The sequence below is a fragment of the Rhincodon typus genome, chromosome 1, assembly GCF_021869965.1.
Source record: "Rhincodon typus isolate 14 chromosome 1, sRhiTyp1.1, whole genome shotgun sequence".
In the NCBI taxonomy this organism is placed as follows: domain Eukaryota; kingdom Metazoa; phylum Chordata; class Chondrichthyes; order Orectolobiformes; family Rhincodontidae; genus Rhincodon; species Rhincodon typus.
In genome coordinates this window covers 1,954,759-1,978,343 of record NC_063332.1, presented here as the reverse complement: position 1 = coordinate 1,978,343, position 23,585 = coordinate 1,954,759, and the positions used below count along the sequence as shown (strand labels likewise).

Here is a 23,585-nt window from a genome sequence, read left to right as displayed (position 1 = left end):
CTCAAGAAGACTTTCCACATCAAGCAGATGTTCACCTGCACATCTGCCAATGTGGTATACTGCATCTGCTGTACCCGGTGTGGCTTCCTCTACATCGGGGAAACCAAGCGGAGGCTCGGGGACCGCTTTGCAGAACACCTACGCTCGGTTCGCAATAAACAACTGCACCTCCCAGTCGCGAACCATTTCAACTCCCCCTTCCATTCCTCAGACGACATGTCCATCCTGGGCCTCCTGCAGTGCCACAACGATGCCACCCGAAGGTTGCAGGAACAGCAACTCATATTCCGCTTGGGAACCCTGCAGCCCAATGGTATCAATGTGGATTTCACAAGCTTCAAAATCTCCCCAACCCCTACCGCATCCCAAAACTAGTCCAACTCGTCCCTGCCTCCCTAACCTGTTCTTCCTCCCACTTATCCCCTCCTCCCACCTCAAGCCGCACCTCCATCTCCTACCGACTAACCTCATCCCGCCCCCTTGACCTGTCCGTCCTCCCTGGACTGACCTATCCCCTTCCTAACTCCCCACCTACACTCACCTTTACTGGCCCCATCCCCGCCTCTTCGACCTGTTTGTTTCCTCTCCACCTATCCTCTCCTCTATCCATCTTCTATCCGCCTCCCACTCTCTCCCTATTTATTTCAGAACCCCCTTCCCCTCCCCCTTTTCTGATGAAGGGTCTCGGCCCGAAACGTCAGCCTCTCTGCTCCTATGATGCTGCTTGGCCTGCTGTGTTCATCCAGCCCTGCACCTTGTTGTCTCGGATTCTCCAGCATCTGCAGTTCCTACTATCCCTGGGAAGTGTTGTTGAGCAAAAGGACCTCGGGGTGCAAGTTCATAGTTCCTTGAAAGTCTCACGCTTGCCTTCATTGAGTATAGGAGTTGGGAATGTCATGTTACAGCTGTACAAGATATTGTAGAAGCCACTCTTAAAATAGTGCATACAATTCTGGTCACCGTTCTATAGGAAGGATGTTGTTAAACCAGCAAGGGTACAGAAAAATTTACGAGAATGTTGCCAGGACTGCAGGGCTGAGCTATAAGGAGAGGCTGAGCCTCTTTCCTCTTGAAACAGCAAAGGCCAAGGGGTGGTCTTAACAGAGGTTTACAAAATCATAAGGTGAATGTGAAGGGTCTTTTTCCCCAAAGGAACAAGAGTCCAAAACTAGAGGGCATAGGTTTCAGATGAGAGGGGAAAGATTTAAAACAGACCTGAGAGGCAGCTTTTTCAGTTAGTGGAAGGAGTACATGGAGCGTGGAATGGTACACGTAAGAAATGAGCTGCCGAAAGAAGTGGTGGAGGTAGATATAACTACAATATTTAAAAGACTTTGGACAGGTACATTGATGGGAAAGGTAGAGGAATATGGTCCAAATGTAGGCACGTAGTTCAGTTTAGGAAACCTGATTGGCATGGATAGTTTGGGCCAAAGGGCTAGTTTCTCTGCTGTATACCTCTACGGCTATATGTAGCTGGAGATTTCAAATAGACTGGTGCATGACAAGACTAGTTAGGACCAGGTATTAGGTGTTTTCGCAGGAATCAGGTGCGTCAGGTGCCTTGTTTCCGGGGAGCAGAGTCAGGAGGAGGAGCACACGGAGCACGGTGAGTATAAAGCTAACTTACCTTTGGGATTCGTGGCCTTGTTTCCACAATTATCAGAGTCTTATTTCCAGATATTTCTTCAATTCAAATTCTCATGATCCACCATGACAGTATTCAAACCTGGTCCCCCAGAGCATTACCAGGGTCTCTGGATTAACAGTCCAGTGATAACACCACTAGGCCATCACCTCCCATTGTGGGGAGAAAGGCTGGTCCAAAAGGTAACAGCCCATGGGATCTAAGGCAAGTTGGCAAACTGGATCCAAAATTTGTTTCCAAAAAGGAGGTAAGGGGTAATGGTGAAGGGTTGTTTTTATGATTGGAAGCCTGTGACCAGCAGGGGTGTGCCACAGCAACTGGTGCTGGGACCCTTGCTGTTTATTATGGACGTTAATGACTTGAATATGAATGTAAATGGTCTAATTAGTAAGTTTGCAGATGGCATGAAAATTGGTGTTGTTGATAGTCAGGAAGATAGCTTGAGGCTACAGTCTGATATTGATCAGCTGGTAAATTTGGCAGAGCAGTGGCAGATGGAATTTAATCCTGATTAGTGTAATGCGATGCATTTTCGGAGATCTTATAAAGGTAGGATATACACACTGAATTTTAGGTCTCTAGGGAGCACTAAGGAACAAAGCGACCTTGGTGTTCAAGCCTATAGATCCCTGAAGGTGGCAGCACAGGTAGACAAGGTTGTGAAGCAGGCATACAGGATGCTTGCCTTCATTGCCCAGAGTGTATAATATAGGACAAGGAACTCTTGTTCCAATTTTATAAAACATTGGTTAAACCACAGGTGGAATACTGTATGCAGTTCTGGTCACCTTGCCATTGGGAGGACGTGATTGCACTAGAGAGGGTGCAGAGGACGTTCACCAGAACGTTGCCTGGGATGAAAAGCCTCAGTTATGAGCAGAGACTAGATAGGCTGGGTTTGTTTTCCATAGAGCAGAGGAGGCTGAGAGAGGATCTGACTGAATTAGAATTAGAATGAGTACAGAGAAAAGTTTACAACTTGCCATTTACTGTACCATCTTTGGTACAAAGATACCAAGTTACAGATTCTTAAGTGTGAATTCTTAGGGAAAGAAAGTAGAAAAAAATGAAATAAAAGGTCTAGCATTACAGATCATAGGAATAAAATAGAAAAGTAAAGAATTAAAAGTTCAAAATAACAGACTTTCCAACCCAGTCCATGCCCGCATCTAGCCTCTAGTCCACACCAGGGCATGACTCTAGATTCCACCATGCTTCACCTCGAGATTATTGAGGCAGGGAGACCACTCTGGAATCATCTCAAGGCTGGAAGTCCATGCTGAGGCCTCGCCAGACCACCAGGACTTAAATTCTGCAAGGAGGCATCACCAAGAAGACAGAAGAAAAAAATACAAAAGAGAAAAAAAGAAAAAAGAAATGGACAGAGCAGACAAGCTCTGTCTGAAGTGTCTTACTTTGCTACCATCGTGGAGCCAAAATATACAAAATTATGAGAGGCGTAGTCAGATTAGATCATGAGAATCTCTTCCCCATGGCAGACGTGTCTAAGATGAGAGGCATAAGCTTCAGGTGAGGATGAAGTGGTTTGGAAGGGATGGAGGGAAAAATAATTTTATTCAGACGATGGTATACATATGGAGTGTGCTGCCTGAGAGGGTGGTGGAGGCAAGTACTTGCATAACATTTAGGAAGCATCTGGATGAACATAGGCTATGGACCTGTTGATCTTGCTTTGTGCACCTCCTGTGCAGCTGTAACCTGTATGCCTCGCTCAGTCTAAGCACCCTATGATCTGTATGTTCTTGTTTGCTACGGTGTGCCTGTACTGCTCACAAAACAAAGCTTTTCACTGTACTTAGGTCCATGTGACTACAATAAACCAAATCAAATCAAAACCAAGTGCAAGTAAATGGGATTAGTGTAATTTGGTGTTTGTTGGTCAGCATAGACATGGTGGGCTGAAGAAGGACCAATTTTTATGCAGTATGACAGTATGACTTCATGACCATCAGAGTGGGGACTGCAATAGGCATGAGGCTGGGTCTTATGTACCAGCACCCTCAAAATATATCAAGGAGATAGCCTTGAACCTAACTTCTTATTTTGTTTAAAGGCAAGTGTAAGGTGCTGTGTTCCAGATGTGATTTGATTAGTCCACTGCTAGGCTTTAAGTAAGACACATTTTATTCTTAAAACACAGTTAAAATGTAAACAAAAAAGAGGAATTGTCATAACTTTAACTCCATTGAAATGCTTAACAAATTATTATATTATTCAACCACTAATCATCAACTGATCCAATATAGCAGCATCCCATAAACACGCCCTTGTCAAAGGCAAATTCAGCAAAACAGGCAGTGCTATCTCCTGTACAATCCAGGAGAAAAAAACACCAAAAGAAACAGTCTAACAGCAGGGAGCTAGAACTCAAACTTTTTGTTGCAGCAGAGAGAGAGCTGTATGTATCACTTTCAACTCCAAAACTCCAACTGAAATCAAAACTAAAACCCTGGGTCTGTGTGAGCCTGACTCCACACACTCATGCTTCTTTTGTCAAATTTGAAAAACAACATTCAGAGCTCAAAGCTGTTTACCCATTGCTTCTGAAGCAGATATTCCGTCTCCATTGTGGCAGCATCTCTCTGCAAGAGACCCAACACAGAACAAATCTCTCTCAAAGGCACAGTACCATCAGAGCAGGCAGGAGTAAATTACTGCAGATGCTGGAATCTGTAAGGAAAACAAAAAGTGCTGGTGATCACAGCAGGCCAGGCATCGTCCATGGAGAGAGTGCAAGCTAAAGTTTTGAGTCTGGATGACTCTTCATCAGAGCTGATGTGAACTGTGGAGAGGGCAGCGTTTATGCAATAGTGGGGTGTGGAATGCCTGGGGAAAGATGCTGCTGATAGTGCAGGTTAAGTGATCGTAATATGAGAATGGCAGAACGATGGTGTGTCTAACAGCCAAACTGGGACCATCTGTTCTTTCCAATATGGCTAGACACACTATTGTTCTGCCATTCTCATATGCTGATCACTTAATCCGCACTATCAGCTGTGTCTCTCCCTCCCTTTTCCTCTACACTGTCCCATTGTGTCCCCATGTTCAAGTCCAAATCATTAATGTATTAAACAAACAGCAGGAGTCCCAACACTGAGCTCTGCAGAACACTACTGGAAACAGCTTTCCATTCAAAGAAACAGCTATTGAGCATTACGAGAATACTCCTCCTCCCACCCACCTTCCTGCAAAAATGCTATCCCCTATTCCCAATTCCTTCACCTCCGCCGCATCTGCTCCCAGGATGAGGCATTCCACTCCCGTACATCTCAGTTGTCCTCGTTTTTCAAGGACCGTAACTTCCCCTCCTCGGTGGTCGAGAACGCCCTCAACCGTGTCTCCCACATCTCCCGCACCTCATCCCTCACACCCCGTCCACGCAATAAGAACCAAAAAAGAATCCCCCTCGTCCTCACGTACCACCCCACCAACCTCCGGATCCAACGCATCATCCTCCGACACTTCCGCCATCTGCAATCCGACCCCACCACCAAAGACATCTTTCCCTCCCCACGCTTATCTGCTTTCCGGAGGGACAACTCTCTCCGTGACTCCCTTGTCCGCTCCACACTCCCCTCCAGCTCCACCACACCCGGCACTTTTCCCTGCAACCGCAGGAAGTGCTACACCTGCCCCCATACCTCCTCCCTAACCCCCATCCCAGGCCCCAAAAAGACTTTCCACATCAAGCAGATGTTCACCTGCACATCTGCCAATGTGGTATACTGCATCCGCTGTACCCGGTGTGGCCTCCTCTACATCGGGGAAACCAAGCGGAGACTCGGGGACCGCTTTGCAGAACACCTATGCTCGGTTCGCAATAAACAACTGCACCTCCCAGTCGCGAACCATTTCAACTCCCCCTCCCATTCCTCAGATGACATGTCCATCCTGGGCCTCCTGCAGTGCCACAACGATGCCACCCGAAGGTTGCAGGAACAGCAACTCATAGTGCGCTTGGGAACCCTGCAGCCCAATGGTATCAATGTCGATTTCACAAGTTTCAAAATCTCCCCTCCCCCTACCGGATCCCAAAACCAGTCCAGCTCGTCCCTGCCTCCCTAACCTGTTCTTCCTCCCACCTATCCCCTCCTCCCACTTCAAGCCGCACCTCCATCTCCTACCGACTAACCTCATCCCGCCCCCTTGACCTGTCCGTCCTCCCTGGACTGACCTATCCCCTTCCTAACTCCCGACCTACACTCACCTTTACTGGCTCCATCCCCGCCTCTTCGACCTGTTTGTTTCCTCTCCACTTATCCTCTCCTCTATCCCTCTTCTATCCGCCTCCCACTCTCTCCCTATTTATTTCAGAACCCCCTTCCCCTCCCCCTTTTCTGATGAAGGGTCTAGGCCCGAAACGTCAGCCTCTCTGCTCCTATGATGCTGCTTGGCCTGCTGTGTTCATCCAGCCCTGCACCTTGTTGTCTCGAACACTTCCCAGGGCCTTGCCATTAACTGTGTAACTCCTGTCCTGGTTTGATCAAAATCCCACTGTAATCTTAGATAACCTTCTTCATTATCCACCATACCACCAATTTTGTGTCATCGCAAACTTCGCAACATGCCTCCTAGATTCTCATCCAATTTCTTTCTCTTTCATGAATACCGATGAGAACTATTCATTTAAGACTTCATCCATATCCTCTGGCTCCATGTACATCTCTCAGTCTCAAATAGGCCCTGTTCTTTCCCTGGTAATCTTTTTGCTCTTGCTCTTAACGTACTATCCTTATCCCTTTCCATAATGATTTTTGAAACTTGAAATAATTCTTTAGAGGCTGGCATCCCATCACCAATCACCCTTTATTTGCACATTCATAGCCTTTGACAATAACATTGCATCAGGGACTAAGTATTCCTGAGATTCACCCTGTTATGTCAGCCAGGGCTCTCTGATTGGGGCAGTTAAATCTGGTGAAATCAGGGAACTCCTATTCTATGACGTCCAGCTTACTGACCTCATTACAATCACTACAAACATAGAGTTTGTTCACCCACTGACACTTCAACAACTTGACCAGCTTCATTTCCTAGCATTAGGTCTGAGACTGCTCCACGTCTAATCAGACTATCTACATACTGGCACGCAAAGCTCTCCTGAATGCACTTTAAAAATTCTACCCACACCTAATCCTTTCACACTTGCCTTTCATTCTGGTCCATTCCCCAGTCTCAGTCCTGGTCCAGTCCCTGGTCTCACTCCTGGTCTATTTCACAATCCCAATCCTGATTTAGACCCCTTAACCTGTCATCCCCGCCACTACACTCCTGACCCATCCTCGCAGTTACATTTTTTTATCGGCCTATTCCAGGCACATTTCTAACCTGACCACCCGTTACTTAGAGTTAGACGTTGCTGAAAATGAAAGTAAGTGCTAAGGTCTTACCTTGGAAAACCAGCACTTCTTAGACTTGTTTGAGAGATCTTGAACTTGTGATCTTGGCTTTCCTCATAAACATCTTCCCAAGGAAATAGGCTAAGACCAACACCATCAAAACTGGTGCCATGATTGCAACACTCAGAGCAGCTGGCTTAGGTTTACCTCCTGGAACTGAGGAATAATGGATCAGGTTACAGTTAACAGAACTGAAGTGTTCAGTTGGCTGAATCTGAAAGGTAATTGCTGCTAGAGTATGCCTGTGTCTCTTGGGGGAGGATGGATCAAACTAGAGGGAATGATTTACTTATCCTCTTCCTCACATTTCTATCTGTTGCAGGTGTGTTGGTCCATGATAGTTACGTTATCAGTAAGAGAGACCACCCCATTGTCCTTGTGGAGATGAATCCTGTCTTCACACTGAGAATACCCTCCCTCGTGTTGTGTGGCACTCTCACCATGTTATTGGGATAGATTCAGAACAAATCTAGTAACACAAAACTAGGCATCGATGAGGCGCTGTGAGTCATTAGCAGCAACAGAATTTGTTCCAATACAATCTGCAACCTCATGGCCTGCCATATCCCCCTCTCTACCATTACTATCAGGCTGGGAGATCAACTCTTGGTCAATGATAAGTGTGGGAGGGCATACTAGGAGCAGCACCAGGCATACCTAACAATGCATGTCAACCTGGTGAAGCTACCAAACAGGGCTGCTCATGTGTCAAACACCAGAGCAGCTTGAGATAGATTGAGCTGAGCAATTCCACAACCAAGGGATTAGATTTAAGCTCTACATACGAAGCAGAGGATCCAACTCGGTCTCCTTCTGAGGTCCTCAGTATCACAGATGCTAACATTTGTTCCCCAAAGGACATTAGAAAACCAGATGGGTTTTTAACAACAATTAACAATGTGGTTACCATTACACTAGGTTTTAATTCCTGATTATTCAAATTTGAATCTGCCTTGCTCCGATTTGTACCTCAGCCTTCAGAACTTTAGCTTAGACTCTAGATTGCTAGTGCAGTGACATTACCACTGTACTACTGCCTTTTAAAATGACACTCTGACATCTTACATCTCTGAACTTCTTCTCTACCTCTGACTTGTTTTGCTGCTTGACTAACTTCCACAAATTGAATGAGCAGGCATTGTGAGATAGATTGAAACTGTTGCTACAGCCTTTATCGCCAGCTCCCAACAGCCACCTGCCGAGTGTCTTAGGCTGAATCAAACTCTGATGCTCTATTTGAGCCCGAACTGAATTTGTGGCCCAATATTCTTTTCATCATGAAGAATGACAGCTTTCACGTCTGTAAAGTTACCTGTCACTGACCGGGCCTCACCTCATACACTGCTGAATCTTGATCCAAGTCTTTGCTCAGATTTAGATACTCCAAGGTTTCCCTGCCCCAACTCCCATTTTTGCCCTCTGAGATCATGAACTTATCCAGATCTCTCCTCCGATATTCTAACACGCACCCTATCCTATTCACTAATCAACCTTCTACTCACTTGTCCATGCAGGTTCTCAGTTTAACAACACTCATTTCATAAGTTTCCTGATTGTTTGCAAAATGCATTCTGTCCCTAGCCCTTCTTATGGAATTTCTTTCAGGTTAGAGGAAGCTGTGGAGTTTGGGAGGTGTTGACTTTTATTTAGTTAGGATAATGAATGGTGCACAAAGAGTGATGCCTGAAGTAACTCCAGCAAGCCAATCACCCATCATTTACATGTGCACAGTACTTGACCCTGGTCCGGCTTCCTCAGTGCCAGCTCTCAGGGTGAGCGGAACCCATAGTACTCCTGTTTATATCTGTCAGCCGGGCTCCCTGATTGGACCAGATTAACAGCCCCAGTTGGGGAACTGTTATTCCATGAGGTCCACCTGGCTGGTCACGTTACAATCACGACAATGCCACTGATGAGGGAGGCTTTTCATTACAGAAACATTGAGGTGCACAATCAGAACTAATATAACCTGTTTTGACAAATGACTGGTATGGTTCAGTACCCTCAGCTTGAGGACACATACTCTTGAGGAACACAGAGAAAAAACACAAACAGAAGAAAAGTGACCAAAAACATCAGCACAATGAAAAACTGAAAAGATTACCTGTGTCTTTTCTAGTCATGGGTCCACTGTCAATGCTGCTATCCTTGGTTTTACAAAATGGAGGAGACCAGCCAACATCACAGTGACAGTTACCTTTGTTGTTGCAAACCTGAAACAATGAAAGATTTTAAAAACACATATAAAATGACATCTAGTGTAAAACCATATATGGACAGGAGTCATTTCCATAGTTGTGAGAGAACAATCTGCAGAACTGCAGATACCTTTAATCGTGCAACTAACTACCCTCAAATATATAAGCTGGAGGTAGGTATTCATCCACTGTGAATATTGTTCACAGGAGAGTGATGTAGAGCAATCACAGAATGCAGTTTATCATAAATAGAATGCAAAATGTGGGTATTTAATGTAAATGGGAACTCAGTGCAGACAAAATTGGAGCGATAACCAAAAACAGAAATTGTTAGAAAAGCTAAGCAGGTCTGGCAGCATCTATGGAGAGAAATCAGAGTCAATGTTTTGAGTTCAGTGACCCTTCTTCTTGTAAGGTTGAGGCTATAATATGAAATTTTTGTTTAGTAACATTATTATTGGTGAGCTGGTGCATAGAGAAAGTAAAAGGACACAACTAAATAAGAAGTAAATGGGAATAAATAATCAGACTAAGATATGACAGGTTGTGTGGGAGCTCGTGGATGGTTGTCTTCAGCATTGAAATAGATATGGCTAGATGTGTAGATAAGGCAAGGCCTTTGATATAGACTCCTTAGACTTCGAGGATTTGGAGAAGTTCCCATTTGGGAGACTGATAGCGAAGGTAAAAGCTCATGGGATCCAAGGAAATTTGACAAATTGGATCCACAATAGGCTGAGTAGCAGGAAGCAGAGCTGATGGTTTTAAGGTGTTTTTCCAATTGGAAACCTGTGTCTAATTGGGTTCCACAGGGATTACTGTTGGGGCCTTTGCTTTTTGTGGTTTTTTACAAATGATTTAGAGAAGAGTTGATCAGTAAATTCACAGATGATACAAAAATTGGTAGGGTGGTAAATAGTGAGAAGGAAAGCCTTAAATTACAGGAAGATAGAGATGGGCTGATCAGTGGCAAATGGAATTCAATCCGGATAAATGTGAGGTCACTCACTTGGACAGGACATACAAGGCAAGGGAATGGATTCAAGATAGCGCCGATTCAGGGAGACTCTTTGTGAGCTCTCTACAGCAGATCTTATTCTCACATTTCTAACATTCATTCAATCACCCTACTATCTGTATATTTTTGCATGTTATAATCTGTCTGCGATGCACGTAAAACAAAATTTTTCACTGTACTTAGATACATGTGACAACAATAAATCAAATCAAAATCAAATTGAATTCATGACAAAAAGCAGGACCCTGGAAAGCACAGAGAATCAGAGGGACCTTGGTTTGCATGTACACTAGTCCCTGAAGGTATCGGGATAAATGGATGAAGTGATTAAGAAGACACATGTTATATTTACCCTTATTAGTTGAAGCATAGAGTTTAAGAACAATGAGGTGATGTTGGAACTGTATAAAACTTTGGTTCAGCCGCAACTGGACTTTTGCATGCAGTTCTAGAATCTACATTATAGGAGGGTGTGATAGCACTGGAGAGTACGCAGAGGGAGATTTACCAGGATGTTGCCTGGGCTGGAGAGTTTCAGTGATGATGAGAAATTGAATAGCGTGGCGTTGCTTTCTGTAGAGCAGTGGAGACTGAGGGAGGATTTGATTGAGATGTATAAAAGCATGAGGGGAATTGATAGGTTAGACAGGAAGAAACTTTTCCCTTGATGGAGGGATCAATAAATGGGGGCATAGATTTAAGGTAAGGGACAGAAGGTTCAAAGGAGATTTAAGGAAAATCTTCATCACCCAGAGAGTGGTGGGAATCTAGAACTCACTACCTGTGAATGCTGTAATAAATGTTATTGAGGTGGTGGCAGAGAGGCAATTTCACTGAACAAATAATTCAGAAATCCTATCAAATGTTCTGATGTTTCAGAGATAGTAGGAACTGCAGATGCTGGAGAATCTGAGATAACAAGGTGTAGAGCTGGATGAACACAGCAGGCTAAGCAGCATCAGAGGAGCAGGAAGGCTGATGTTTCGGGCCTAGACCCTTCGGTTGTAATGGGTTTGAAACCCAGCATGGCAGCTGGTGAAATTTGAGTTCAATATAATCTGGAAGCAAAAACTAATACAATGGTGTCCATGAAGAATCAAACAGCACATGAGAAGTCATTTGGCCCATTATATTCATGCTGTCCTGTCTTCACTAGTTCCATGTTCCAGCACTTGGCCCAAAGACATTTCTAATGCTCATCCAAGTCCCTTATAAAGTTGAGATTTCCTGCCTCAACTATCCTTCCAGATCCCACCACCCTCTGAGTGAAAAGCTCTTTCCTCAAACCCTTCTCAACCTCCTGCCTTTTATTTTGAAATTATGCCCCCTTGTTATTGACCCTGTGACTAAGGGGAACAGCTGCTTCCTATCTACCCTGTTCATGCCCTTCATAATCTCATAGATATCAGTGAGATACGCCCTCAACCTTCTCAGCTCTAAAGAAAACAACCTGAGCTTATCCAGCTTCATCGCTGAAATGTTCCATCTCAGGCAACATCGTAGTGAATCTCCTCTGCACCCTCTCCAGTGCAATCACATCCTTCCTGTAATGTAGACTCCAGCTGTGGCCTCACCAAAGTTGCAACATGCTCTTAAAATCTATGTCATGATTTATAAAAGTAAGTGTCCTGTACGCCTTCTTAACTATCCAAGTAACCCATCCGGCCACCTTCAGATTTATCAGATTTTATATCTAAGACTGGTTGAGCAACCATTTCCTCCAGGTATATAATGGAAAAATTGTAAAGTCTATTCTTCAGTTGCCCACTCTATTTTGCTCCCTGACAACTATCTGAGAATTCACCAATTCACAAATTTGGTGTTATGTGTTCCCCTGAGATAAACTACTACCCTCATATTGACACCATCACTATATCCACTGTGTAACTCTGCTAATCTCTGCACTTACCTATCTTTGTCTGCTGCTACAAACTTCATCTAGACCATCCTGACCGCGACACTGAATCCCACTAATTCACTCCCATCTCATCTTCCACATTCTACCCTCTGGAAACTTGAGATCATCCAAAACTCTGCTTCCATTCTATCTCTCAAAACATCCTGTTCATGTAGATTACCCTCTGCTTGCTGGCCTACATTGCCTCCTGGTTAAGGGAATGTTGATATTAAATTCTGATCTTTGCCTTCAAATCTATCCTTGGTCTCGCCTCCCACTTACCATTGTGTTCTTTTCCAGCTCAAATCCTCTGAAACATCGGTGATACGCTAATTACGGTCTTTCATTATCTCTAATTTTAACAGCTTCACCAATGTTGGTGTTGTTGTAGTTTGAGGTTCTACACTTGCTTGCCAAGCTGGTGTGTTTGGTTGCAGACAATTTGTCACCGTGCTAGGTAACACCGTCAGTGCGCCTCCGGTGAAGCGCTGGTGTTCTGTCCTCCTTGTTATTTATATGCCTCGGTTTGCTGGGGTGGTTGGCATTACTTTGGTTCAGTTTTTCAGTGGTTTGTATATCGGGTCCAGTTTGATGTGTTTGTTGATGGAGTGTTGGAGTGGTTGCTGGAGTAATTAAGTATCTGATCCATATGTGTGGTGTTTCTAGTCTGGAGTTCCCCATTGTTCTTACGTTCTACCATATGTCTACGAAGGGTAGTTGGTTATAGCTCTCTTCTTCTTTTGTGAATTTTATTCCAGTGAGGATGTTGTTTATGTGTCAGTTGGTTTCTTCTAGTCTTGTGCATATGATAATCACAAAGGTGTCATCTACATAGCAGACCCAGAGTTTGGGTTGTATAGTCGGGAGTGCTGTTCATTGTAATCTTCTCAAATCTTCTCAAAAACATTTTTGCAGTTTTCCTAGGCCTTGAGCTCTGGAATCCCCACCACTCAACCATACTTCCTCTTTTTCCTTTCTGGCACTGTGGCCCAAATTGTGACTCCTCTGTGAAGTGCCTTGGGATGTTTCTTCCATTAAACAAATTACATCAATACAACAATTGATACCATTGTCCCAATCCATCCCCAAAACATTCATCAGTCTTACAAGAAATGAGAGAAACTAATTTCGTACCCCTTTTTTATTGCAGGTGTCGTCACATTCCTTTACCTTGAGTACAGTGACATCCTGACATTGTGCATTATGACAGAGCTGTTAAATAGAAAATAAACAATAATTGTCAACACAGTGTCAATGTCATTAGGTTTCAAAAATGAGCCATCTGAATGGTCTAACACCAAAACCCAGTCAGGCTCATAACTGTGAGAAATAGAAGCATCAATAGGTCAAAGGGTTCCTCTGGGCTGTTGCATGTCCCAAAATATCAGAGCTCTGCATCCAGCTCAACTCCACTTTACTGCACCAACCCACTTCACATCACCTAATTCTTTTAGGATTTAATCTACTGAGCTCATCTTCAATATTGATGGAAGGCGATGGCCTAATGATATTATTGCTAGACTATTAAACCAAAAACTCAGCTAATGTTCTGGGGATCTGGATTCGAATTCTGCCACAGCAGATGGTGGAATTTCAGTTCAGTTGAGAATCTATTGATAACCACGAAATCATTATTAATTGTCAGAAAAGCCCATCTGGTTCACTAATGTCCTTCATGGAAGGATATCTGCCATCTCACCTACATGTTTTTTTCTTTATTCATTTATTCGATGAGGGTGTCGCTGACTCGGCAGCAATCATTGCCCATCCCTAATTACCCAGAGGGCAGTTCAGACTCAACCCCATTGCTGTGGGTCTGGAGCCACATGTAGGCCAGACCAGGTAAGGATGGCTGTTTCCTTCCCTAAAGGACATTAGTGAACCAGATGGGTTTTTCCGACAATCTGCAATGGATTCACGGTCATCATTAGAATCTTAATTGCAGATATTTATTTTTGAATTCAAATTCCACCATCTGCCATGGTGGGTTTTGAACCTGGGTCCCCAGAAGGGTATCTGGGCCTCTGGATTAACAGTCCAACGATAATACCACTATGTCATTGCCTCCCCAAAACTGTGATTCCAGATCCACAGCAATGCGGTTAACTCTCAGAGATAGTAGGAACTGCCAATGCTGGAGAATCTGAGACAACAAGGTGTAGAGCTGGATGAACACAGCAGGCCAAGTAGCGTCAGAGGAGCAGGAAAGCTGATGTTTCGGGTCTGGACCTTCCTTCAAAAATGGGGGAGGGGAAGCGGATTCTGAAATAAATAGGGAGAGAGGGGAGGCGGATGGAAGATGGATAAAGGAGCAGATAGGTGGACAGGAGATGGACAGGTCAAGGAGGCAGGGATGGAGCCAGTAAAGGTGAGTGTAGGTGGGGAGTTAGGGTGGAGGTTGGTCAGTCAAGGGAAGACGGACAGGTCAAGGAGGCAGGGATGAGGCTGGTAGGTAGGAGGTGGGGATGGGGGTTGAGGTGGGAGGAGGGGATAGATGGGAGAAAGGACAGGTTAGGGAGGCGGGGACAAGCTCGGCTGGTTTTGAGATGCGGTAGGGGGAGGGGAGATTTTGAAGCTTGTGAAGTCCACATTGATACCATTGGGCTGCAGGGTTCCGAGGCCAAATATGAGGTGCTGTTCCTGCAACCTTCGGGTGGCATCGTTGTGGCACTGCAGGAGGCCCAGGATGGACATGTCGTCCAAGGAGTGGGAGGGGGAGTTGAAGTGGCTCGCGACTGGGACTAAAGTGGTTCACTTTCTGCGGTTGCAGGGAAAAGTGCCGGGGTCCTAGGGCTGATGGGGAGTGTGGAGCGGACAAGGGAGTCACGGAGAGAGTGGTCCCTTCGGAAGGCAGATAAGGGTGGGGAGGGAAAAATGTCCTTGGTAGTGGGATCAGATTGCAGGTGGAGGAGGATGATGCATTGGATCTGGAGGTTGGTGGGATGGTACGTGAGGATGAGGGGGATTCTGTTTTTGTTGTTATTGCGGGGAGGGGGTGTGAGGGATGAGTTGCGGGAAATGTGAGAGATGTGGTCAAGGGCAGTTAACTCTCAGATGTCCTATGAAAAGGCCTAACAAGCCGTTCAGTTGGACCAATTGCGACAAAGTCTCAAAGAAATGGAACTGGATGGGTCACCTGGCATTGACCTAGGCACTAGAAAAGACAACGGCAGGAATAACCCTGTCGACCCTGCAAAGTCCTCCTCACTAACATCTAGGAGCTAGTGCCAAAACTGGGAGAGTTGTCTCATAGACTCGTCAAGCAACAGCCTGACAGAGAGATACACATGGAATCATACCTTCAAGACAATATCCCAGATACCACCATCACCATCCCTGAATATATACTGTCCCACTGACAAGACAGACCCAGAAGAGGGGGCGATACAGTGGTATACAGTCAGGAGGGAATTGCCCTAGGAGTCGTCAACATTGACTCTGGACCCCAGTCCAAAGATGTGCAGGGTGGGTGGATTGGCCATACTAAATTGCCCATTGTGCCATGGGGATGTTTAGGTTAGGTGGGTTAGACATGGGGAAATCAGGGGTAGAGGAATGGGTCTGGGTGGGATGCTCTTTGGAGGGGCAGTATGGACTTGTTGGGCTGAATGGCCTGTTTTCACACTGTAGGGATTATATGATTCCATGAAGGCAAAATAAAAGAACTGATCATTGACATCAGGAAGGAAGGAGGACAACACGCCCCTAACTACATCAATAGAGCTGAGGTGGAGAGGCAGGAGTAATGATAACCGACCACTTGTCCTGGAATTCCCATGTAGGTGCAGCAGCCAAGAAGGCACAACGATGCCTCTTCTTCCTCAGGAGGTTTAGGAAATTCGGCATGACCACAGAGAACCTCACCAATTTTACAGATGCACCATAAAAAGCATACTATCCAGGTGCATAATGGCCTGGTATGGCGACTGCTCTGCCCAGTAATGTAAGAAACTATAGAACATTGTGTACACAGCCCAGACCATCACGAAAGCTAACCTCCCATCCATGGACTCCATTTACACCTTTCATTGCCATGGAAAGGGTGCCAAAATTATCAAAGATGCCTCTCAACCCAGTAATGCTACAATCTCTTCTGTCAGGCAGAAGATATAGAAGCTTGAACCCATGCACCAGCAGGCTGAAGAATAGTTTCTTCTCTGCCATTGTTAGACTGCTAAATGGAGTCTCTAACTTCAAATAATGTTGATCTTGTTAATGTTGATCTTGCTTTGCACACCTCCTGTGCAGCTGCAGTTGGATAGAGTCATAGCATCCTATAGAATAGAAACAGACCCTTCGGCCCAAACTGGTCCATACCGACCAAAATGTCCAGCCACGCTAATTCCATTTCCCTGCACTTGGACCTATATCCTTCTAAACCTTTCCTATCCATGCATTCATCCAAATTGCTCTTAAATGTTGTTAATGTACCAGCCTCAACCACTTCCACTGGCAGCTCATTCCATATGCGTACGATGCTCTGTAAAAAAAGTTATCCCTCAGGTTCCCATGTATTCTTTCCACTCTTACCTTAAACTGTTGCCCGTTAGTCCTCGATTCCCAAACCCTGGGAAAAAGGCTGAGTGCGTTCACCATATCCACGCTTCTCATGGTCGTATACACTTCAGTAAGAACCCCCTCAGTCTCCAATGCTCTAAAGAAAATAGTCCTAGCTTGTCCAACCTCTCCCTATAACTCAGTCCCTTGAGTCCTGGCAACATCCTTGTAAATTTCTTCTTCATTGTTTCCAGTTTAATAATATTCTTCCTATAGCAAGATGACCAAAGTTGAACACAATACTCCCAAGTACGGCCTCACCAATATCCTGTACAACTGCAACATAACTTCCCAACTTCTGTACTCTGACTGATGAAGGCCAGTGCCCCAAAAGGGGAGGCAATGGCCTAGTGGTATTATCACCGGACTGTGAATCCAGAGACCTAGACAACATTCTGGGGACCTGGGCTCAAATCCTGCCACAGCAGATGGTGGAATTTGAATTCAATAAAAATACCTGGAATTAAGAATCTAATGACGACCATGAATCCATCAATGATTGTCAGGGAAACACCCATCTGGTTCACTAATTTTCTTTTAGGGAAGGAAACTGCCATCCTTACCTGGTCTGGCCTCCATGTGACTCCAGACCCACAGCAATGTGGTTGACTCTTAAACAGCCCACTGGGCAATTAGGGATGGGCAATAAATGTTGCCTAGCTAGCAATGTCCTCATTCCGTTAACAAATAAAGATAAAGAAGCCTTCTTCGCTGCCCTGTCTACCTATGACTCCACTTTCAGAGAACCATGAACCTGAACTCCAAGGTCCCTCTCTTCCACTACACTCCTTAAAGCCCTACCATTAACCATGAAACTTCTACCTTGATTTGGCTTTCCAAAATGCAACACCTCACACTTATCTATATTAAACTCCATCCGCCATTTCTCAGCCCATTTCCCCAGCTGATCAAAATGCTGCTGCAATTTCTGATAACCTTCATTACTGTCCACAATACCGCCTATTTTAGCATCAAACTTACTAATCATGCCTTGTACATTTTCATCCAAATCATTAATATAGATAACAAACAGCAATGGGCCCAGCACCGACCCCTGAGGCACACAATTAGTCACAAGCCTTCAGTCCAACAAGCATCCTTCCAGTATTACCCTCTGCTTCCTACCTTCAAGCCAATTGTGATTCCAATTTTCCAGCTGTCCCTTGATTCTATGTGATCTAACCTTCCAGAGCAGCCGACCATGTGGAACCTAATCAAAGGCCTTAGTGAAATCCATATAGACTACATGTACTACCCCGTCCTCACCAACCTTCCTAGTCACTTCATCAAAGAACTCCAAAAAATTTATGAGGCATGATCTCCCACGCACGAAGCCATGCTGACTACTCCTAATCAAAGCCTGTTTTTTGTAAATGAATGTATATCTTATCCCTCACAATCTCCTCAAGTAACTTATCTACCACAGATGTGCTTACTGCTCTGTAATTCCCAGGTTCTTCTTTACAGCCCTTCTTGAATAAGAGTATGCCTCACTCTATGTTAGCACGCAATGTTCTGTATGTCCTTGCTTATTGGGATCTGCTTGAACTGCTCACAAATAAAAGCTTTTCACTGTACTTAAGTACACATGACAACAATAAATTGGATTAAATCAAATCAATGTTTCATGGCTCCAGGTTAAACATGGGCAAGGAAAGCTGCTGTTGATTATCACGTAACTCCTGCCTCAGCTGATGAATCAGTTCTCCTCCATGTTGAATAACACTGGAGGAAGCACTGATGATGGCAAGGGCACAAAATGTACTCTGGGTGGAGGATTTCAATGTCCACCACCAAGAGTGGCTTGGCACCAGTACCACTGATTGAGCTGAACAGATCCTAGAGGCCATAGCTGCTAGACTGGGTCTGCAGCAGGTGGTCAGGGAATCAACAAGAGGGAAAAACATACTTGAGCTCATCCTTACCAATCTGCCAGCTGCAGATGCATCTGTCAATGACAGTTTCGGTATGCGTGGCCACCGTCTTTGTGTCTTTGTGGAGACAAAGTCCCACCTTCACACTGAGAATAACCTCAATTGTGTTGTGTGGCACTATCACCGTGGTAAATGGGACAGATTTCAAACCAATCTAGCAACTCAAGACCATCATCTATGACGCGCTGTGGGGCATCAACAGCAGCAGAATTGTACTCCAGCACAATGTGTAACCTCATGGCCCAACATATCCCCGATTCAACGTTACCATCAAGCCAGGGGATCAACCCTGATTCAATGGAGAGTGCAGGAGGGTATGCCAGGAGCAGCACCAGGCAAATATGAAGATCAGGTGTCATCCTGGTGAAGCCACCAAACAGCACTACTTGCACACCAAACAGTGAAAGCAGCAAGTGATAGACAGAGCTAAGTCAAACCCACAACCAAAGCTCTGCAGTCCTGCCACATTTAGTCATGAATTGTGGTGGATGATTAAATGACTCACTGGAGGAAGAGGCTTCACAAATATCCCCATCCTCAATGATGGAAGAGCCCAGCAAAAAGATTTTGACAAAATCCCGTACGAGAGATTATTGTGCAAGATTAAAGTGCATGGGATTGGAGAAAGTATATTGAGATGAATGTAAAACTGGTTGGCAGAGAGGAAACAAAGAGGAGGAATTAATGGGGGGGGTGGAGAGAAGGGAGCCCAGAAATAAATAGAGAGAGGAGGGGAGGGGCTGGTGAAGGTAGGTGAGATGGTTTAACTGGTTAACCAGTTTCAAAATCTCCCCACCCCCAGCCTCATCCCATGACGAACCCTCCCTCTCATCCCCGCTTCCTTGACCTGACACAACCTGTCCATCTTCTCTCCCACCTATCTGCTCCTCCCACCTCACTGACCAATCGCCACCACTCCCTACCTGCACTCACCTATTACTATCCTACCTACCTTCCCCAGCCCCACTCCTCCTCTCTCTATTTATTTCTGAGCTCCCTTCCCCTCCTCCCCATTTCTGAAGAAGCGTCCTGACCCGAAACATCAACTTTCCTGCTCCTCTGATGCTGCTTGGCCTGCTGTGTTCATCCAGCTCTACACCTTGTTATCTCAGATTCTCCAGCATCTGCAGTTCCTACTATCTCTGTAGGAATTAATGGATCCTTTACAAATTAGCAGGTAGTAACTAGTGGGGTGCCACAGGGATCGGTGCTGGGGACCCAGCTATTCACAATATATATTAATGATTTGCATGAGAGAACAAAATGTAAATTCTCAAAGTTTGCAGATGATATCAGGTTGAATGTGAGGGTGAACTGTGATGAGGATGCAGAGATCCTTCAGCATGATCTGGACAGGTTGGGTGAGTGGGCAGATCAATGGCAGATACTGTATAATTTGGATAAATGTGAGGTTATTCACTTTGGAAGCAAAAACAAGAAGGCAGGTTACTACCTGAATGGCTGTAAATTGGGAGAGGGGAGTGTGCAGTGGGACCTGGGTGTCCTTGTGCACCAGTTGCTGAAGGTAAGCATGCAGGTACAGCAGGTGGTAAAGAAGGTAAATGGTATGTTGGCCTTCATTGCGAGAGGTTTTGAGTACAGGAGCAGGGATGTGTTGTTGCAGTTAGAATATAGAACATAGAACAGTACAGCACAGTACAGGCCCTTCAGCCCATGATGTTGTGCCAGCCTATTATCCTACTAAGATCAAACTACCCTGCATACCCTACATTTTACTATCCTCCATGTGCCTATCCAAGAGCCGCTTAAAAGTCTCTAAAGTATCTGACTCCATTACGACTGCCGGCAGCACATTCCACACGCCCACCACTCTCTGTGTGAAGAACCTACCTCTGACATCTCCCCTATATCTTCCTCCAATCACCTTAAAATTATGCCCCCTCGTAATAGTCATTTCCGCCCTGGGAAAAAGTCTCTGACTATCCACTGTTATCCAGGACCTTCGTGAGGCTATCACCTAGAATATTGTATGTGGTTTTGGTCTCCTTTTCTGAGGAAGAATGGTCTTGCTCTTGAGGGACTGCGGCGAAGGTTTACCGAGCTGTTTCTAGGGATGGTGGGTCTGATGTATGAAGAGAGATTGACTAGGTTAAGATTATAAAATTCTAACAGGACTGGACAAGGTAGATGCAGGGAGGATGTTCCCGATGATGGGTGTGTCTGGAACCAGGGATCACAGTCTGAGGATTCGGGGTAGATCATTTAGGACGGAGATGAGGAGACATTTCTTCACCCAATGAGTGGTGAGCCTGTGGAATTCGTTACCACAGGAAGTAGTTGATGGCAAAACATTGAATGTATTCAAGAGGCAGCTAGATATACTTGGGGTGAATGGGATCAAAGGTTATGGGGAGAAAACAGCATTAAGCTATTGAGTTGGACGATCAGCCACGATCGTGATCAATGGCGGAGCAGGCTCGAACTGCCAAAAGGCCTCCTCCTGCCCCTATCTTCTATGTTCTCAAAGGTAACTGAAGATGGGTAAAAATTGCTCGCCAGCCAGTGATGCCAACGACCCACAAATGAATAATTTTTAAAAATGGTCTGTGCTTCCACAGCACTTTGAGGTAGAGTATTCCAAAGATTCAAAACCTTTGCGTGTAGAAATGTTCCCTCATGTCAATCTGAATTGTCTGTCCCTGATCAGAAGACAATGATCCTAAATGCACACCATCTAGCTATGGGGAATACTTGCCAAACTCTCAAAGACTCGTGTATATTTCGTGGGATTGCTTCTAATTCCACAATTGAACTGAGAACTCCTGAGAAATGTTACCAACCCAGGAATCAGTTGGTGAATCTGCAGTTGTTTGTTTTTGTGAAGGTAATGTTGGAATGGCAGTTTGGACAGCCTGGTAGGAATTGTGCAATGGCAAAAACAAACAAAATACCTGACGGGGTAAGTTAAACGGCAATGAAGAGCCAAGGGGAGAGGTTATTCAGTGGGGCTGACCTAGAATGACGCAGAATGGAGATATGGCAGCAATGTGAAGAAGAATGGTATCAAAAGGCAGACTAGCAGAGACTCAACAGTGGGAAAGAAGGAAGGCCATGAGAAGGGAGAGAGGCAGTCTGTCAATTATTGAAGAGTTAACGGTGAATGTCTCACCTTGTTACTGCCACACTTGGTTCCATGCTGAATTAGGTCTGGAGTGCTGGCATTACCTCGGTCAGAAACTATCCCTCTGCAGTTATATGTTACACCCTTGATAACCACAGAAGAGTAAAAGGCTGTCATCTGTCCACTTTGGATTGGCTGTTTATTTCCACCTGTACACTGGATTTTTCCACAAAGTACATTCCTGTAGGGCAGATGCAAATAATTTAGATCTTTTACATTCTCAAACTGGTGCCATTGTTTTCTTCTTGTCTAAATTCTTTACTATTTTAGTCATAGAGTCATACAGCATGGAAACAGACCCTTTGGTCCAACTCGTCCGTGCTGACCAGACATTCCAAAGTGACCTAGTCCCATTTGCCAGCATTTGGCCCATATCCCACTCAACCCGTCCTATTCATATACCCATCCAAAAGCCTCTTAAATGCTGTAAGTGTACCCGCCTCTACCATTTCCTCTGGCAGCTCGTTCCATTTCACACACCACCCTCTGTGTAAAACAGTTACCCTTCAGGTCCCTTTTAAATCTTTATCCTTTCACCTTAAACCTATGCCATTTAAATTTGGACTCCCATACCTTGGGAAAAAGACCTTGGTTATTCATGCCAATCATGATTTTATAAACCTCTTTAAAGGTCACCCCTCAGCCTCCAACACTCCTGGGAAAGAAAGCCCCAGCCTATTCAGTCTCTCACAATATCTGAAACCCTCCAGCCCTGGCAACATCCTTGTAAATGGTTTCTGCACCCACTCAAGTTTAACAAAATCTTTTTCTGTAGAAGGGAGACCAGAGTGGTACACAGTGTTCTAAAAGTGTTTTTTTTGTATTCTTTGCAGGCTCTGTCTGTCTTCAGTTTCTTTTTTCTTTTTGACTAAGATCTAATTTTTCCTGTCATCCAAGATTCTTGAATCTTGCCATTCACAGGAACTTGCTGGTCCAGAACACTAACCAATTGGCCTTTAAAAGATTTCCACATGACAGATGTGGATTTACCCTCAAACAACCGCCCGCAGACTACATTCCCCAATTCCTACCTAATATTGTTGCTGTTAGCCTTCCCCCAGTTGAGTAATTTCACCCGAGGACTACTCCTGCCGTATCCATAAGTAACTTAAATCTTAGAGAATTATGGTCACTGTATCTGAAATGCTCCCCAATGAAACTTTGATCACCTAGCCAGGCTCATTCCCCAATTCCAATTCTGGTATGGGCTGTTTCCTAGTTATACTATTTACATATTGTCTCATAACACCATCCTGGACATACCTAAGAAATTCCCTCACATTTAAGTGCCTGCCACTAAATGAGTCCCAATTCATACAAGGGAAGTTAAAATCACCCACCACAACAACCCTGCATTTTTCATAATTTGTCCACATATCTGTTCCTCTGTCACCTGCTGGCTGTTGGGAGGCCTGTAGTACAATCCCAACAAAGTGATTGCACCCTTCCTATTCCTGAGCTCCACTCATAAGGCCTCACTGATGAGCCCTCCAAGGTATCCTCCTTCAGTACAGCTGTGGTATTTTCCCTAATCAGTTGCACAACTCCTCATCTCTTTTACATCCCCCGCTGTCTCACCTGAAGCAGCTGGCTTTGTTCTTAAGAAGGGAAGGACAAAGAGCACCTGAGTAGTAGTTATGGGGACTCGATAGTTCAGGGTACAGATAGGCGCTTCTGTGGACATAAAACAGACTCCAGGATGGTCTGTTGCCTCCCTGGTGCCTGGGTCCAGGATGTCTCTGAATGGGCAGTAAGCATTCTGAAGGGAGAG

At 44.9% G+C, this 23,585-nt stretch overlaps 1 protein-coding gene across 1 annotated transcript in view; it reads right to left on the bottom strand.

The window, feature by feature from the left end:
* LOC125483690 (disintegrin and metalloproteinase domain-containing protein 12-like) overlaps window positions 1-23,585 on the bottom strand; it is a 191,229-nt gene that overhangs the window by 540 nt on the left and 167,104 nt on the right. Inside the window, exons 15-18 of the mRNA XM_048599959.1 lie at window positions 21,803-21,995; window positions 13,316-13,393; window positions 9,173-9,281; window positions 7,060-7,224 (exon numbers count right to left, since the gene is read on the bottom strand). Of these exons, the coding sequence (XP_048455916.1) occupies window positions 7,079-7,224; window positions 9,173-9,281; window positions 13,316-13,393; window positions 21,803-21,995 (526 nt within the window). The 3' untranslated portion in view covers window positions 7,060-7,078. The remainder of the gene's footprint in view (window positions 1-7,059; window positions 7,225-9,172; window positions 9,282-13,315; window positions 13,394-21,802; window positions 21,996-23,585) is intronic.